The sequence below is a fragment of the Oncorhynchus mykiss genome, chromosome 15 (genome assembly GCF_013265735.2).
Source record: "Oncorhynchus mykiss isolate Arlee chromosome 15, USDA_OmykA_1.1, whole genome shotgun sequence".
NCBI classification, from domain to species: domain Eukaryota; kingdom Metazoa; phylum Chordata; class Actinopteri; order Salmoniformes; family Salmonidae; genus Oncorhynchus; species Oncorhynchus mykiss.
In genome coordinates, this window is record NC_048579.1 from 45,361,408 (window position 1) to 45,376,662 (window position 15,255).

General features: G+C 42.2%; 1 protein-coding gene across 2 annotated transcripts in view; it reads left to right on the plus strand.

The window, feature by feature from the left end:
* LOC110490137 (DENN domain-containing protein 2A) overlaps positions 1-14,925 on the plus strand; it is a 37,783-nt gene extending 22,858 nt beyond the window's left edge. The window contains exons 12-20 of one of the 2 annotated variants that reach the window (XM_021563336.2): positions 7,284-7,361; positions 7,522-7,662; positions 7,907-8,055; positions 10,292-10,469; positions 10,621-10,662; positions 10,808-10,916; positions 12,304-12,558; positions 12,634-12,720; positions 12,858-14,925. In XM_021563336.2, coding sequence (XP_021419011.2) covers positions 7,284-7,361; positions 7,522-7,662; positions 7,907-8,055; positions 10,292-10,469; positions 10,621-10,662; positions 10,808-10,916; positions 12,304-12,558; positions 12,634-12,720; positions 12,858-12,889 — 1,071 coding nt within the window. In that variant the 3' untranslated portion in view covers positions 12,890-14,925. Of the gene's footprint in view, positions 1-7,283; positions 7,362-7,521; positions 7,663-7,906; positions 8,056-10,291; positions 10,470-10,620; positions 10,663-10,807; positions 10,917-12,303; positions 12,721-12,857 lie in introns of both variants that reach the window. The other variant, XM_036944440.1, reaches the window with a different exon arrangement.
* Positions 14,926-15,255: the final 330 nt, after the last annotated feature.

Consider the following 15,255-nt stretch of genomic DNA (forward strand, 5'->3'; position numbering starts at 1 on the left):
CTTGCATTAATGTCACTGGCCACTACGAGCACCGCCTCTGAGTGAGCATTGTCTTGTTTTCGTAAGTGTTTTGACGCCAACAGATGGCAGCATCGTGACTCTTAAGAAACTTTGCTCTATTTTGTTTATTTTACGTATTATTTTTTTTACATTTATTAACTCAGGAAATGTTTTGTCATCACATACAGCCGGGAAGAACTATTGGATATTAGAGCGGCGTTAACTCACCAGTTCTTCCAGCATTATGACCAGGAATACGACTTCCCTGGAGCAGATCCTTCGTTCACTCTCCCCAGAGCAATTGAACTTATTCCAGAGGCCGACCCAAAACAAAAAGCCAGCACGATTCTCAGTACATCACGCAGACAGGAATAAATATCTCTCCGGGAAGCAGAAGGGTGGAGGGGTATGCTTCATGATTAACGACTCATGGTGTATTTCTAGGAACATACAGAAACTCAAGTCTTGTTGTTCACCTGACCTAGAATACCTCACAATTAAATGCAGACAGTATGATCTCCCAAGGGATTTCTCCTCCGTCATCGCCACGGCCGTTTACATCCCACTTCAAGCCGAAACCTCAATGGCCATCGAACTTCACTGGATATTATGCAAACTGGAAACCACATATCCTGAGGCTGCATTTATTGTATCTGGGGATTTTAACCTCTGGTACAAGTGGGTCGCTAGCCTCCCACCTCGACAACAGCCAGTGAAATTGCAGGGAGCCAAATTCAAAACAATAGAAATCCCATAGTTTAAATTCCTCAAACATACAAGTATTATACACCATTTTAAAGATAAACTTCTTGTAAATCCAGCCACAGTGTCCAATTTCAAATATTCTTTACGGCAAAAGCACACCAAACGATTTTGTTAGGTCAGCACCTAGTCACAGAAAACCATACAGCCATTTTCCAGCCAAGGATAGGGCTCACAATGTCAGAAATAGTGATTAAATTAATCACTAACCTTTGGTGATCTTCATCAGATGGCACTCACAGGACTTTATGTTACACAATAAATGTGTTTTGTTCGATAAAGTTAATATTTTTGTCCAAAAACCTCATTTGAAATTGGTGTTTTATGTTCAGAAATGCATCTGGTGAAAGTGCAGAGAGCCACATCAAATAACATAAATACTCATCATAAACATTGATAAAAGATACAAGTGTTAAACATACGAATACAGATAAACTTCTCCTTGACCTTTTGCGTGTAGGGGGCAGTATTTTCATTTTTGGCTAAAAAACGTACCCATTTGAAACGGCCTATTTCTCAGCCCCAGAAACTAGAATATGCATATAATTGTCAGATTAGGATAGAAGACACTCTAACGTTTCCAAAACTGTCAAAATATTGTCTGTGAGTATAACAGAACTGATAATGCAGGTGAAAACCTGAGGAAAATCCAATCAGGAAGTGCCTCTTATTTTGAAACCTCTCTGTTCCTATGCATGCCTATCCTCCATTTAAAGGGATATCAACCATATTTTTCTATGGCTTCCCTAAGGTGTCAAAAGTCTTTAGACATAGTTTCAGGCTTTTATTTTGAAAAATGAGCGAGAAAGATCACATTGCGTAAGTGGATAGGTGGGGGCTCTCAGAGTGAGTTTTGCGCAACAGAGTAAAGCGGACATTGTTTCTCCCTGTCCTATTGAAAAGCGTACACTCCCGGTTGATATATTATATTATGTATATTATCGAATTATCGATTGATTATAAAAATCGTTTGACATGTTTCTGTAGACATTACAGATATTATTTGGAATTTTCGTCTGCGTTGTCGTGACCGCTCTTTCCTGTGGATTTCTGAACATAACGCAACAAACAAACAGAGGTATTTTGGATATAAAAATAATCTTTATGGAACAAAAGGAACATTTGTTGTGTAACTGGGAGTCTCGTGAGTGAAAACATCCAAAGATCAAAGATAAACGATTAATTTGATTGCTTTTCTGATTTTCGTGACCAAGCTACCTGATACTAAGTGTACTTAGTGTTTTGTCATGCGATCGACAAATTTACACAAACGCTTGGATTGCTTTCGCTGTAAAGCATAATTTTAAAATCTGAGACGACAGGTGGATTAACAAAAGGCTAAACTGTGTTTTGCAATATTGCACTTGTGATTTAATGAATATGAATATTTTTTGTCATATTATTTTACTGTGGCGCTATGCTATTCAGCGGTTGCTGATGACAATTATACCGCTTAATGGATGGGTAGCGTCAAGAAGTTAATGCAACCGCTGTGTCAGATTTCAAAAAGGCTTTACAGCGGAAGCACACTTTACGATTATGTTAGGTCAGCTCCTAGCCACAGAAACCCATACATTCATTTTCCAACCAAGAAGAGTGTCACAAAAGTCAGAAATAGCATTAAAATTAATCACTTACCTTTGATGATCTTCATCTGGTGGCACTCCAAGGTTTCCATGTTAGACAACAAATGTTTGTTGTCCAAATACCTCAGTTTTGTTGGTGCATTGTGGCACAATGCACACTCTCAAAGGCACAATGCACGCTCTCAAAACCAAGACGAAAATTCTAAAAAGTACAATAAAACATAGTAAGTAGAAACATGTCAAATTATGTTTAAAATCAATCCTCAGGTTGTTTTTGTCATAAATAATCAATAATATTTCAACCGGACAAAAGCTTTGTCAATGGAAAAGGTAAACAAGAAATGCGCGCTCCCGATCACGTGCTTGGTTCATGTCTGGAAATTTCCGCTGTCCTCTCATTGAAAGCGGTGTATCTCCCTAATTTTTCAGAGTAAAAGCCTGAAACAATGCCTAAAGACTGGTCACATGTTGAGGAAGCCATAGAGATCGTGAACTGTGTCCTAAGTCCTTGTATGGTGGATAGGCTTTCAATGGAAAAACAGCCTTTCAAAATAATAGTACTTCCTGGTTGGATTTTCCTCTGGTTTTCGCCGGCCATATCAGTTCTGTTATACTCACAGACATTATTTTAACAGTTTTGGAAACTTTAGAGTGTTTTCTATCCAAATCTAATAATTATATATGCATATCCTAGCTTATGGGCCTGAGTAGCAGGCAGTTTAATTTTGGCACTCTTTTCATCCAAAAAGTTATATCAACATATCAACGGTCATACTTGCGCCATTAAGAATCTTGACCATTGCTATTCAAACTTCCGGAATGCTTACAAGGCCTTCACCCGCCCTTCTTTTGGAAAATCTGACCACGACTCCATCTTGCTCCTCCCGTCCTATATGCAGAAACTCAAACAGGAAGTCCCAGTGCTTCGTGCTATTCAACAGGTCTGACCAATCGGAATCCACGCTTCAGGATTGTTTTGATCACATGGACTGGGATATGTTCCGTGTAACTTGCGAAAATAATCTAGACGCATACACGGATACAGTGACTGAGTTCATAAGGAAGTGTATAGAATATGTAGTACCCACTGTGACTATTAAAACATACCCTAACCAGAAACCGTGGTTAGATGGTAGCATTCGCACGAAACTGAAAGCGAGAACCACCGGATTTAACCAGGGCAAGGCGACTGGTAATATGGCAGAATATAAACAGAGTAGTTATTCACTCCACAAGGGAAACAAGCTAAACGTCAGTATAGAGAAATTCAACAAAAATGTGCAATTCAACAGCTCCGACACGAAAAGTGTGTGGCAGGGACTACAGACAATCACGGACTACGAAAGGAAAACCAGACACTTCGCCAAGACCGCCGTCTTGCTTCCGGACAGGCTAAACACATTCTTTGCACGCTTTGAGGATAACACAGTGCCACTGACGCAGCCTGCTACCAAGGACTGTGGGCTCTCCTTCTCCGTGGCCGACGGGAGTAAAACATTTAAACGTGTTAACCCTCGCAAGGCTGCCGGCCCAGACGGCATCCCCAGCCGCGTCCTCCAAGCATGCGCAGACCAGCTGTCTGGTTTGTTTACGGGCATATTCAATCTCTCCCTATCCCAGTCTGCTGTCCCTACATGTTTCAAGATGGTCACCATTGTTCCTGTACCCTAGAAGGCAAAGGTAACTGAATTTAATGACTATCGCCCCATAGCACTCACCTCTGTCATCATGAAATTCTTTGAGAGACTAGTCAAGGATCATATCAACTCTACCTTACCTGCCACCCTAGACCCACTTCAATTTGCCCCCCCAATAGATCCACAGACGATGCAATCAGCATCGCTCTGCACACTGCCCTATCACATCTGGACAAGTTGAATACCTATGTAAGAATACTGTTCATTGACTACAGCTCAGCATTCAACACCATAGTACCCTCAACTCATCATTAAGCTTGAGGCCCTGGGTCTGAACCCCGCCTAGTGCAACTGGCTCGTGGACTTCCTGACTGGCCGCCTCCAGGTGTTGAAGTTAGGAAACATCACCTCTGCTGATCCTCAACACTGGGTCCTAACAAGGGTGCGTGCACAGCCCCCTCCTGTACTCCCTGTTCACCCATGACTGCATGGCCAACTCAATCATCAAGTTTGCAGACGACACAACAGTGGTAGGCTTGGTTAGCAACGATGACGAGACAGGGCTTGGAGTGTGGGATAACAACCACTCACTCAACGTCAGCAAAACAAAGGAGATGGTCGTGAAACAGCAGAGGGTGCACACCCCAATCTACATTGATGGGACCGCAGTGGAGTTGGTGGAAAGCTTCAAGTTCCTTGGCATTTACATCACTGACAAACTGAAATTGACCACCCACACAGACAGTGTGGTAAAGGCGCAACAGAGTCTGTTCAACCTCAGGAGGCTAAAATTTGGCTTGTCACCTAAAACCCTCAAAAATGTTTACAGATGCACAATTGAAAGCCCCCTGTCGGCCTGTATCACCGCCTTTTATGGCGACTGCACCGCCCACAACCGCAAGGTCTCTCTGGAGAGAGAGAGTGGTGCAAACTACCCACCCTCCAGGACACCTACAGCACCCGATGTCACAGGAAGGCCAAAAAGATCATCAAGGACATCAACCACCCGAGCCACTGCCTGTTCACCCGCAATCATCCAGAAGACAAGGTCAGTACAGGTGCATCAAAACTGGGACCGAGAGACTGAAAAACAGCTTCTCTCAAGGCAATCAGACTGTTAAACAGCCATCTCTAGCACATTAGAGGCTGCTGCCTATAGGCATAGACTAGGAATCACTGGCCACTGTAAGGAATGAAACACTAGTCACTGATAATGTTTACATATCTGGCATAACTCATCTCATATGTGTATGTACTGTATTCTATACTATTCTACGGTATCTTAGTCACTTAATGTTTACTCATCTCATGTGTATGTACTGTTTTCTATACTATTCTACTGTATCTTCCGTTCCTCTCTGACCACGATCATCCATATGTATATGGTCTTAATTAATTCCTACTTAGATTTGTGTGTATTGGGTATATTTTGTGTAATTTGTTGGATATGACTTGTTAGATATTACTGCACTGTCTTCTCTGTTGGAATCGCCAGTCCATCTGCTGGAGAGTCAGTTCATCAGAGAGTCTCTGGCTAACTTCCCCAGAAGTCACAAGGTCTTTCGTAGTTGTCACTTTCTCAGCAGCTCTGGAAAGTGTCTGTTGTAATGGGTACGTCAGGCGTACAGATGGTTGTTGCATAGAATAGATGCTTCCGTGGTTGTCAGTATTCTCATACTAGATTTACGTAATTTCCAGCTGCAGACTAGTAATTCTATGTATAGAATTTGTTATTTCTCTGTAGTGATCGATAGTCTCAGAGTTGAACCATTTCCAGCCATGTAGCCAACACTACACCCTGTCTGGTCTCCTGGGCCTATAGCGTTGTAGTTCTTAACCATTTCAACATATTTTTTGGTCTTCTACACCATTTGAGACATCCGGCTTATCGTGTGTCCCTTTGACATGAAATGTACATTTCATCATGGGTGGTTTTATACTCTGGAGTAGAAAAGGGTGGTTCCATGACGCCTGATGTTTTGTCTGGCTCATGGGGATGTGGCCAATGACCAGTTCAACTTTATATGAAAATCCATACTCTCATTTAGAAGGTTAACATCATATTACATCTTTTCACAAATAGTTTAATGTTTAATAACATACGTTTCACAATATTTTGATGTAAACCACATAATTAAGAAGTGGACACAACCAAAGACACAGTAATGAGTGTTTCCTGTCCATCATGAGATTGCCAAATGAAACAAACTCATCATGACTGTCCCTTAAGTGTCCAATATTGTTTACTTATTCAAACTTTTGATGTCCAAGGGTCTTCTTTCTGTGTTCCATAGTTTACATTCCAATCTCGAATACAACAGAGCATAGAGGCAGCGTATTTTATGATTGTCATAAAACAGCAGACTTCCTGCTCTCCCCCTCTACGAGAGAGCATGCTGTAGAGCAGACCCACTGTAACCTGATAATTCAGATCGTCACAGGAGAGTTATGACAAAGGCTACGAAAAATATAGACAAACTCTTTGGTAAATAGTGTGGTCTACTGCTTATCATGAGATATTCTAACTCAGGCGAGCAGAACTTCCAGACTCCTTAATATTAGAGATTGCACACCAGTTGCTGTTAACAAAGTGACACACACACCCTCTTGAACTTCCCAGACGCAGCCGTTCTGTCCTGCCGATGTATAGAATTAGCAGATAGATTTATATTTACCATGTCCTTTTTCAGCTACGACTCTGAAAAACACTTTGATAGGATAGTCTCGAATTGAGCTCATGCAGTTGATTCTCAAGTGATTGTACATTCGCCAATAGAACGGAGGGTACAGGCGATTTATCCACTCACCAAAGTAGTCTCATCAGGTATCCCGCACTCAGGCCTCTGTCGTGTTGTCTCCTCCTTCTTCGAGTGTCAGAGAATTGGGCCGCGATAATCAATATGTCATTCGCCTCCGACTCAGTGAAGTAGAAGTCTTCCTCCAAATGGAGGTTAGTGATAGCTATTCTGATGTCCAGAAGATCTTTTCGGTCATGCAATAGAGAGTATGCGGGGAAATATGATGTATGGTTCTATGTAGAACCCTTCTTGCTTTCCAAAGAATCCATCGTGCCTTCAAAGAATCATCAAAGAACCCTTTCCTACAAAAACAGCTCATATGATGTTAAAGGCTCTAGGTAGAAACCTTTGCCTTACAAAGAATTATTCTCTTCCAAAAGGGTTTCTTCAGATCCAAACGGTTCTTTGTAGATGCTGGGGGTTTTATAGCAGTTACACGGCTTAGTTTTTCCTAGAGGGGCTATGACAAAGCATTAAAATATTCTCCTCTCGTCTCCCAGCCCAGTGGGAAAGGAAAGCGTCTCCCTGAAGTCTACTGCATCGTCAGCCACCTGGGATGCTTCCACCTCTTCTCCAAGGTATAGTGTACTGTACTTCAGCCTCCTGATTGCCACCTCTCATCCTGTTTCCCATCAAGCCCAGGATTCGTGCTGGCAACTCTTCCATTGCTGGCCCATCTCTCTAACCTCTAGGCTACCTGCTGATCTCTCTGTCCTGCCATGTGTGTGTGTGTGTCAGGTCCTGGATGAGGTGGAGAGGAGGAGAGCCCTGTCTCCAGCCCTGGTCCAGCCCTTCATGAGGGCCATTATGGAAGCTCCGTTCCCTGCTCCTGGCAGACCCATCACCATTAAAACCTTCCTGCCCGGATCTGGTACTGAGGTAGCTCCTTGATTTTACGTTAGTCTCCAAAGAAGACTTCCAATAATATTACATACAGATGCCATGCAAAGTGTTTGAGTTGAAGTGTTCTATACTGCATCAGTTTTGTATTACTTAGTAAAATATGTCTCACTCTCCATTCACTTTGTCTCTCTCTCCTCTTCTCATTATCTTTCTTTCCATGTCACTCCCTGTCTGTTTCTCGCTCCCCCCTTCTTTCTACCCACCAATCCACCTGTCTCAGGTAATGGAGCTATGTCGTCCGTCTGACTCTCGTCTGGAGCATGTGGACTTTGAGTGTCTCTTCTCCTGTCTGAGTCTGCGTCTGCTACTCGGGGTCTTTGGTTCTCTCCTGCTGGAACGTAGGGTCATCTTCACTGCAGACAAACTCAGGTGTGATGCCAGTAGCCTGATAGGCTACTCAACTACTGTATGGCAAAGTTAATAAGTAGAAATCAAAACAATTTGAGGTATTATTTGACAATTATATTTTATTTCAAAGCATCCCCAAAGAGGGTAGTGAAGCTGGGACTGTGGATTTTATAGCTGAGAGGAAAAACACAAGACAGAATAAACAGAGAAAATAAAATAGTGGCTCAGCCTCATGGTTCAAATGTTTTTCTTCAATGTGACAGGGAGATAATGAGTGATGCCTGCTGTTGTGTTGATTCTGTCCCTTTTAGAAACTGTTTATTTCTCTTTGGAAATAGCCTGTGAGAGCCAGAGATTAATAGGGTCACTGGGGTCAGTGTAGTAGAGAAGAGGTACGCAGAATGGAATGACATAGTTGTCCTAGAGCTGGGTTCCCCAACTGGCAGTCCACGGGTGATTATGGTACAACATTTTACATTGGTGGACATAAAAGACTGTAAAAAATAAAAGCAAATCAGCTTGAAGTTATTTTATTTGAGAAAATCTGTTCCAAAGTATTCCCACGCATAATAGAGAGATATACACTGAGTATACCATACATTGCACACACACCCCCACACCCCCTTTTTGTTTGCCCTCAGACACAATTCATCGGGCATGGACTGTACAAGGTGTCGAAAGTGTTCCACAAGGATGTTGGCCCATGTTGAATCCAATGCTTCCCACAGTTGTGTCAAGTTGGCTGGATGTCCTTTGGGTGGTGGACCATTCTTGATACACACGGGAAACTGTTGAGCATTAAAAACCCAGCAGGGTTACAGTTCTTGACACAAACAGTTGCGCCTGGTTTGTCTTGCCCACACACCCTCTGAAAGGCATATATACACAATCCGTCTCAGGGCTTAAAAATCCTTCTTTAACCTGTCTTCTCCACTTCATCTACACTGTTTGTGCCATCAATAAAGGATCATAGCTTTCACCTGGATTCAACTGGTCAGTCTATGTCATGGAAAGAGCAGGTGTTTTGTATACTCAGTGTACGTGATCGTATACAAATGTAAGCACGTTTGAAATGATTGGGTTTTAGTCAAATGTTATATCTGCTTGGGCTACTTGTGGTCAATTTCCAGTTGGCATATTATTTGTAATTATGTTCAGGCCCCCTGAACATCCCCTCAAAATCAAATCAAATGTCATTGGTTACATACACATATTTAGCAGATGCTATTGCAGGTGTAGAGAAATGTTTGTGTTCCTAGCTCCAACAGTGCAGTAGTATCTAACAATTCACAACAATACACACACATCTAAAAGTAAAAGAATGGAATTAAGAAATACAGTGGGGAGAACAAGTATTTGATACACTGCCGATTTTGCAGATTTTCCTACCTACAAAGCATGTAGAGGTCTGTATCATAGGTATCATAGGTACACTTCAACTGTGAAGTGGGGGGCTGAGCAAGTTTGCACGTCGGCCATGAAGAACGAGAGCCCAAAGTCCTTGGTAGCGGACAACATCGGTGGCACTGTGTTATCCTCAAAGCAGGCGAAGGTGTTCAGCTTGTCCAGGGGCAAGACATCGGTGTCTGCGACGCAGCTGGTTTCCAATTTGTAATCCGTGATTGTCTGTAGACCCTGCCACATACGTCTCGTATCTGAGCTGTTGAATTACAACTCCATTTTGTCATGGTTACTGTGTGACCCTGATTTAGCCCACTGTAGTAAAGGGCTATTAATGAGACAACTTAAAGGTGTGCAACTGTTTACATTGTGTAATTTATTGATGGTCCCTAACTTGCGTAGGAGCTAGACGTCCAATGTCAAACCAACTCTGCCACGGACACATACCAGCAGACTGAAGCTAATTGGCAAAATATGTTGTCTAACCTAGGCAACTTCAAGACAGGTTAGACTGTTTAAAGTTAGTCTTTCACCCTTCTAGATAACTCTGTACTGTTTTGGCACAGTGAATGTACAAACGCTTGCCACACACACACACACACACACACGAGGTCACCCACATTAAACCAAACCCCAAAGACAACTTTCATTTGGCTACGGTCGTGGCCGCTGCATTTCTTAATGAGCAAGCAAAAAACTAGGCCAAATCAGAATGTTCAGTACCCATTTAATGACCCTGTTTTAGTGTGCAGCAAAGAATACAGTGAGTATTTCATCAAACCTTTTGTGATTCAACTTGGAGGATAACTAGCTAACTGTTTGAACTTGAATCACTTACCATTTCTCTTCTCTGCAGTACTCTGTCTCAGTGCTGCCATGCGGTGGTGGCTCTACTCTACCCGTTCACCTGGCAGCACACCTACATCCCCGTACTGCCCCCTGCCATGCTGGACATAGTGTGTACCCCCACCCCCTTCATCGTAGGGCTACTGTCCAGCTCCCTCCCTCAGCTCACAGAGCTACCCCTAGAGGAGGTGAGAATACAACCCCAGTCTGGTGGTCGAAACTAAACAGGACATAACATATGTATGTACTGTAGATATGTTTTGGGGTTCTGTAATCCACAAGGAATTGAAGTTTGATGGCAAGGACTCACACACCCTGTCTGCCTTCCCTACTCTCCAGGTTCTGGTGGTTGACCTTGGAAACAGTCGCTTCCTCAGACAGGTACTCTTTCTTCACTGATTACCCTGAAAGACACAAATTTAGCCTAGTTCTGGACTCAAATGCAGCTTCATTGAGTACACTTAATCTAAGTCTATGATATTTAGCTAATCATGTATACTGTATTTCTCTTGAATTCCCATGTCAGCTGGATGATGAGGACACTATCCTGCCTTCTAAACTCCAGTCAGCCCTAGAGACAGTCCTGGAGAGGAGAAGAGAACTGGCGTCAGAGCGAGGAGGAGACGGTCCTAATGGTACAATTATACTGTTGTGATAACCCGCGCAACTGCTGCAGTAGAGAACCAGAGAGAAAATTGACTCCTGTGATTACTTGTGATTGGCCGACGACAACAACAACTACACATGCCATTTTTGTGCTACACATGCCATTTTTGTGAAAAACCTGAGCAGCGGCATAATATGGCACTAGCCTCTGGCTCTGTGTGCCGTGGCAAACAAGTTAGGAGATCAATGGAAGATGAACTAAAATGACGTTATTAAAGTTAATGAGAAAAGGATAGGCTACAATGACCAAGAGCCAACAGGTAGGCTGCTACTTAATACTCTGAATGGAGTTGTTGTAATTGTGTAGGATGGGGAAAGAGCAGCCTCAGTTAGCCTACCCTGCTAGCTAGGTTACGTAGCTTTTCTTCTGGGTTTGACGCAGTCAAAACAGTTACTATGGAATCAGATTGATGATAAATAACCTAGAAGTTAGCAGCTAGAAGTTAGTAACTAGTGTGATTCAGCTTGGTTGCTGCTGTCTCTCTTCCTCCTCCAAGCTGCCTGCACCTCACGCTACTTACACACACTGCATGCACAGTGCCTCCCCCGCCTGCTGCTAGAATTCCTCTCTCCCTCGGCTCTCGGCTTGTGCCGAGAGCTTAAGTTAATAGCTTAAGTTAATAGCCTACCTTAACTTGAATTAAACGCTGAGTCTCAAATAGCCGACTGTCCCTTTGAATGGCCGGGCAATGGCACACATTTCAGCAAATAAACGCCTCTTTCAAATAAATGCCGGCAAGTAAGAACTGCTGAAATGCACAGTCAAAGAGGAGAATAATTATTCTGGCAAGGAAACTTATTTTTCCTTCTCGAAATAGAGGCATACTAAGACAAAAGAAATGTGACCGTGTGTAAATGCATTAGTGCAGCAAATATTAGTCCTCTGTGGCTCAGTTAGTAGAGCATGGTGCTAGATTGATTAAAATTCTGGAATGAAACAATTAAGTATGCAAATTTGCTAAACCTGTGTGCATTAAGGATATAGATGCCTGGCTCAAATAGAAGCGTGTCTCTAAGTGCCTGTTGTGTTTAGTGATTTAAGCAAATAAACACCAGGCAATTAATATAAGTTTTATTGTCGCTAAAAATGGACTTTTCCTCTGGTTCCCTCACTTGGATGGCTCAGATCAGGTCTGGGCCTGACCGGGTCTATACAGGGCTGGGTCTGGTTGTCCTCAGTGCCATTTGGACCGGGTCTCCACGTTTATTTATTCAGGTAGGGTCCGTGGAGGACATCCCCGGGTCCATCTCGGAACTGGAGTAACTTTTTAGACCCTCGAGATCATTTGTTTGAGGGAGACAGACCAGTGTTTGGACTGTAGCAATTTTGACTCTCTCTCTCACTCTCTCACACAGACTCTGGCCACCTCAGCACCGTTGTGTCCGAGGCCTTTGTGCGTTTCTTTGTAGAACTCGTCAGCCACTATCCACTCTTCATCACCCAAAGGGAGGTTGAGGCCTCCTCCCCCATCCCTTCTTCTTTCCAACGCGAGTCCTTTCGTAAGTCTGTCTCGTCTAAGAGTATGAGACAGTTCCTGGAGGTCTTCATGGAGACACAGATGTTTGGACTGTTCATCCAGGAGAGAGAGCACCACAGACAGGCACTGAGAGGTACGGGTCAAAGTTCAGATTCAAAGCTTTATTGTCTAACTTTAGATAACACAAAGTTTGTTTGTTTTTCTACAGGACTGTTTGAGGTGAGGGTGCACGAGTATTTGGATTCAATTCATGGTAATGAGCATCGCAGGGTTAACAAATTCCTTAAAGGACTGGGTAAGGATTACAACATTACATAGGAGAGTATGAACTGAGTGTTAATGGAGTGTGAGAAGACAAGCTGGTGCTCATATTGTTTAAGTATGTACCTGTGCTTAAAGCTGTCATGTTTTTTGTTGTTTTTTTACCTCCAGGAAATAAAATGAAATTCCTGTCCAAAAAGTGATCCCCTCTCGACCGATAATCTGTTAAACCAGTAGCCTACATGCAGATGAAGATGGGACTGGACACATTAATGACTGAAGAACCAAGAGACCAACAGACAATGAGTTTATTATGACTGAGGCCATGTCTAGACTTGACAGTTAATGCAGTTTTTGTATTCTGATCATGGAGTTCTGATCATGGAATTTCGAATAAATAATTACATTTTATATAATTGTATTTAACCAGGGAAAAACGCATTGAGACCTAGGTCTCATTTGCACATGTAACATGTAACAATACAGAACACCAAATGTAATAAATATAAAATATTATATAAACAATCAAACTAAAACAAACACATTTATATATAAAAAAAAATCCCCAGCCTTTCTCCTAAATGGACCCAGAGACAACAGCACATTCAAATGATTATTCCACATGATAGGGGCCTGGTAGGAAAAGGCAGATTTACCCAACTCTATGGATACACGTGGAGTCTCCATCAGTAACCAACCCTGTGATCTAATGTTGTAATCCGTATTTCCATATTTCAACAATGCTGTTAAGTAAATTGGTAGTTTTATTGAATAAGGCTTCATAAATAAAAACAGAATAATGAAGTGACCTCTGTGTTTGTAGCTAGGTCCAACCAACATAATGATAAAGGATATAATGGTGAGTGTCAAAACTGTCAGATGTTATAAAACAAAGTGTGCTACGATAAATTGTGTCCAAGGGCTTCAAAACACTGGAAGCAGTATTCATGTATTTAATATCACCATAATCTATAACAGGAATAAATGTAGCCTGAATGATCTGTTTTCTACTATTTAAATGAAAGGCTAGCCCTATTCCTATTAAGCCCAACTTAATTATTAATTTATTGACTAACTCGTCAACATGCTTTTTAAAAGATAGCATGCATCTACACCTACATTTAAATGTGTCTACTGTGTCCACACTTTGTTCTGGCTTGCATTTATGAGGCCAGCAAACACGTTCCTCAAACGCTAGAAACATATTTCCTCCAACATTATAATGAAAAGGTAGCCATCTCTGAACACAATCAGACCACCTGTCTTTTCAATCCGATCCTCATATTCTGATAGCAGAAGTCACATGTAAGTGTCAAGTGTAGACATGCCCTCAGGGACACATGAAGCCTGCAGTGTGTACATGATAGACTCAACAGAGAGAATCCTGTATACTGGGAGACTGTATAGCACAGCCTGTAGAGAGACTGGTATTGTACTGTATAGTGTACTTATCCAGTCTAAATGATCCAAACTGCATTTGAGGCCACATGAGGGCAGTAGTTCATTTTATTTTAACATGTATAATGTAATTGCTATGAGTGTGTCTGATTTGATGAATACAGATACGTTTCCCTGACCATTGTTCTTGTGAATGAGACTCTGGCCAGAATGCAATCAGATTGAGCGTAAGGCCAGCATTGACCGATATCCGCATAGCAAATGTATTGGTGGTGTTGGAGGTGTAACTGCAGAATGAGCTGACATATCGTGAGCGGCTGCTCTTGTGTGTCACAAACCACTCCGTTATTTATTATACCTAGTGCGTTAGAAGTTCAAAACTGCGCTAGAAAGTGAAGGCTATATCAATCTTCGAAATAATGACTCTCAAATGTCAAACCATTGATGTTAGGCTAATGCATGTTGTCATGTTAATTTGGATGGGGGGGATTTATGCCTATCAATATACATTTTGTTTTTTAACTTGTAAAGTGGCTGTATGAGATTTGTCGGATTATAGTCAGGTGTGGTTTCATTGCATCCAATGGCAGTCTGCAATAAATTAACGCAATAAACTGCTTGTGGATTTGACAGCTCTAACGCAATTCCACCTCAGATACCGTCAAAACAACTCTATGCGGATGTCAAACTGATTGAAACCTGCCCTCTGACTGGATAATTATTTGCGGACAAAACCAACAGCTTTTGTTTCCCTTGAATTCCTTGGTTTATTTCAGTGTTGTGTACAATAAATGTTAGTACATTGAGGGTCTAAAAAACGGACAACTTAAAATGTACTGTATGAAGTTGAAGATGCATACTCATTCCTAGCATGCATGTTTGTCAGCCTACATATTCAAAAGGCTACCTGGGCTAAGGGAAGGTGCTGGGGATAGGTGTTGTACTGGGCATGTTTCTGGAGAGTAGGAGGAGAGGAGAGTCCATATGGTGACAGCTGATGGATGTCCATACAGCTGTCGTGTTGGACCTGGACATGAAACCCCTCCAGAGCTAATGCGGCATTCATGTCATGTTGGAAACTCTGAAAATTCCAACTTGCTAACCTAGCAGGAAGAGTTGGTGAGTTTCCCGCTTGGGAGATACCAGAATCAACCAATAGGAAATAACTTGC